General features: G+C 36.9%; 1 protein-coding gene across 3 annotated transcripts in view; it reads left to right on the top strand.

The window, feature by feature from the left end:
• Positions 1 to 780: 780 nt before the first annotated feature.
• NAV3 (neuron navigator 3) overlaps positions 781 to 3383 on the top strand; it is a 369647-nt gene continuing 367044 nt past the window's right edge. For all 3 annotated transcript variants that reach the window (XM_007454822.1, XM_007454823.1, XM_007454821.1), the window contains exon 1: positions 781 to 1023. In XM_007454822.1, the coding sequence (XP_007454884.1) occupies positions 781 to 1023 (243 nt within the window). The remainder of the gene's footprint in view (positions 1024 to 3383) is intronic.

Genomic DNA, 3383 nt, shown 5'->3' with positions numbered 1-3383 from the left:
GCTGAATGATTTAGCAGCTTTAGCTGCTGTTGCATGAATTTAACCTGATTTCATGGGATGAAACAGAATGAACACCGTGGTTCATGGCTGTCAGTAGTGAAAAATAGCTGGAAATCAGACAAACAGCTTCATTGCTGAGATTGTTTCCGGGCTAAAAGTTCTTCCAACAGCTGTTTGTTTTGGCCATTAATCGTGTCCATTCTTTTTTTTTTTTTTTTTAAGCTGGGGGAAATACAATTTTCTTTAAAAGGAGAATGCAGGCTGGTTATTTCTGAAGTTAGGAAGGATGCCTGTCCTTCCACTATTGTGGTCTTTTGGCTGCTTTGACAGTTGGACTGAAGGGCTTTCCTTTTGTTCTTTTTCACTCTCAGTGCTCAGACTCAGACTGTGTAGTGAGAAGAAAAGGTAAAACTAGGAGCTCTTTAATCCTAGAGAAGGGGCTTTGTAGCAGTTACCTTCAGGAAAAGTTTCCTCCCCAAAGGAATATTTAATATTACATGGACACTGAACAGAGAGAGAGAGAGAGACTGGATATATGAGAGAATGAGAATATGAGAATTCAAGCCAGCAAGAAAGAAACTTAACTAAAGATGAAGGGGAGTTTTGCCTCTTCCTGAAAGTTATATTATTAGTTGTATTTTTTTCTTTTTCTTTTTTTTAAATCATGTTGACTGCTAGTTTTGTTTAAAGTATTTGTTCTGGAAATACTAAAGTTGGAGTCTACCAGACTGAGGTTAGAAGCATTTTCTTTGGCAGCAAGAAGATACTTTTATAGAAGCCATGCCTGTACTTGGGGTTGCCTCAAAACTGAGGCAGCCAGCTGTTGGGTCAAAGCCTATTCATACTGCTATTCCGATACCAAATTTTGGCACTACTGGGTCACAGCACTATTCTTCGAGACCTCTGGAACTTACTGAATCAGAGAGCTCAATGCTGTCTTGTCAGGTCACATTACAATCAGCCTGTGAATTTGAAGAGAAGAAACCCCTCCAAGGAAAAGCTAAGGAGACAGAAGACAGCAAGGTTAGTGGCTGAAGGTTACCTACAGACCTATAAAGCTGAAATGCAAACTTCCTTTTAGGTAGAATATAAAACATGCTGTGAAGTGGGGAGTAGTAGAGGAATACCGGTGTAAGAAAGTAAGTAGTTTGAAAAGCTGAATATTTAGCATATGCAGAACTGTATTTATAACTTATGGTTGTAAAAGTTGTGAACGAAATTCTCTGAATATGCCTGTGTTATCAGTACTACTTATTGATGAAGTGCCTAGTTAAATCCTAGATAACTCTCTTACTGATAACTGTAATTGATCACAAATATGAGGAAAAGGGGAGCTATTTTTCAGATATAAAGCAAAAAAAAGATTTATTTGTGAAAACTAGTACAGACACCATCACTTTTCTCTAAATGTCGTTTGCATTTTAGACACTTTCTGATTGAATATGTGAATCCTAGCCTGCTTATTAATTCATTGTAGTATGAAGGAAAATGAAGTATGATTTTCCTTGATACTGCACATTTGTCTGGGTTTTCACTTGTAAATTGAAACCCTACTCTTTTACTTATTACTGACATCTTTTTCAATCATTTAATTTATGACATTTGTGAGCAGTAGCTCATAGCTTTTGGGTTTTAAGCCATACTACACTCATTTTCTCCAGATGCTGAGGGGTAGCATGGCCCTTCAGTTGGTGAACTTCACGGGGATTCCTTTGTACCTTGATGAGCATCACTTTTTAATGCAGCATTAACTATGACATCAAGCTTTACAAAGTCACCATTCTCACCTCTGGCTCCTTGGGGAATGATTTGATTTTACTCTCCCGCCCAAATGTAATTTAAAATAATTTAAGAAAAGGCTTCATATAGAAATCAACTCTACAAGTTAAAAAGGAAGTCACGCTTTTTGTCTGAAATGTCCATTCAGTCTTCACCTGTTCAAATCCTCTCAGGTGCAGCCCAAATGCAGGTTTCTTCATAAAGTCTTTGCTAGTTACCCTTTCCTTTCCTGTGGTTATTCATCTGTAATAATGCTTACGACACCTTAATTTATATTGCGTTTTAATTATTTGGATAATTTATTTCTATCCCCACTAAATTGAAAATATATAGAACCTGGGACCTTATTCTGTGCTACAGCTCCCTCTCCTCAATGCTTTAGGCATAACAATTAGTAATTGAATGGATTGATACATGAATGAATGAATCAATGAATGAACAATTATACTGAGAAAGATTTAGTTATGTTCATTAGTCTCTTTGGATCATTCAATCTATAAAATGTAAGGTTTAGAATGAATGATTTTTAAAGTACTTCTAGTTCTAAAATTATTCCTTTTGTGTTTTAGGACAACACTATCTACCCAAGAAAAAATCAATTAAAAGAAAATAGTTAATTTTAGGCTTAGAGTTCTCAGTCCAACATAAGCAATTCAGGGTAAAAGTAGGGAAGTGTAAATTATCAATAAAAGACTAACAATATTTAACTTTATGCAAATAATTAAAACAAATGCATGCTGTTTTCTAATATTCTGTATACCCACAATGACTTGTCTGGATTAGATGGAAGAGAAACCACTTTTCTCTCCTGACCATGGCTGTCATCTCTGCAGGTTTACTCAAACTTGTACTTTCATAAATGGCCTTGGCCTAAGACTTGACCACTGTAAGTACTATTTACAATAGAATTTTGGTTGGTCTCTTTGGTTAGCAAACATATTAATCATACATCTGATATTCCAATAAGACTCTGTGGTAAGCAATGTTGTATTTATAGAGATGTTTTTACCATGCTGCTTATCAGATGGAAAACTTTTTCAAACAAATGTAAAGAATACCTGGTCAGCATTTCAGAATATTTCTAAATGTTAGAAAAGAATTAAGATTTGTATAAACTTCTGAAAAAAAAATAGAACTAAAGAAAACAGCAAAAATGATCAAGGTCGTTGTGTTAGAGAAAATTAGATTTGGCTGCAAATAGTAAAAAAAAAAAAAAAAAAAGTCAACATAACAGCATAAATAAGATAGTTTATTTCTTTTTCATTTAGAGGATATCTGGAAGTAAGCTATCCATGACTGGTATGGTGACTTCATGCAATTGTCAGGGAACGAGGCTCTCTCTTTTTGTCCACTGACGTCATTTTGGCATCCATCTCTCAGTCTTGAGTGGATAATTGAGTTACACTCAATTAAAAAGACACATCCTGGGCTTCCCTGGTGGCGCAGTGGTTGAGAGTACGCCTGCCGATGCAGGGGACACGGGTTTGTGCCCCGGTCTGGGAAGATCCCACATGCAGCGGAGCGGCAGGGGCCATGAGCCATGGCCGCTGAGCCGGCGCATCCGGAGCCTGTGCTCCGCAACGGGAGAGGCCACAACAGTGAGA

Source organism: Lipotes vexillifer, unplaced genomic scaffold (genome assembly GCF_000442215.2).
Source record: "Lipotes vexillifer unplaced genomic scaffold, Lipotes_vexillifer_v1.1 scaffold1325, whole genome shotgun sequence".
Lineage (NCBI taxonomy): Eukaryota > Metazoa > Chordata > Mammalia > Artiodactyla > Lipotidae > Lipotes > Lipotes vexillifer.
The sequence above is the reverse complement of the archived record's forward strand: the minus strand, read 5'-3'. Positions and strand labels throughout refer to the sequence as shown.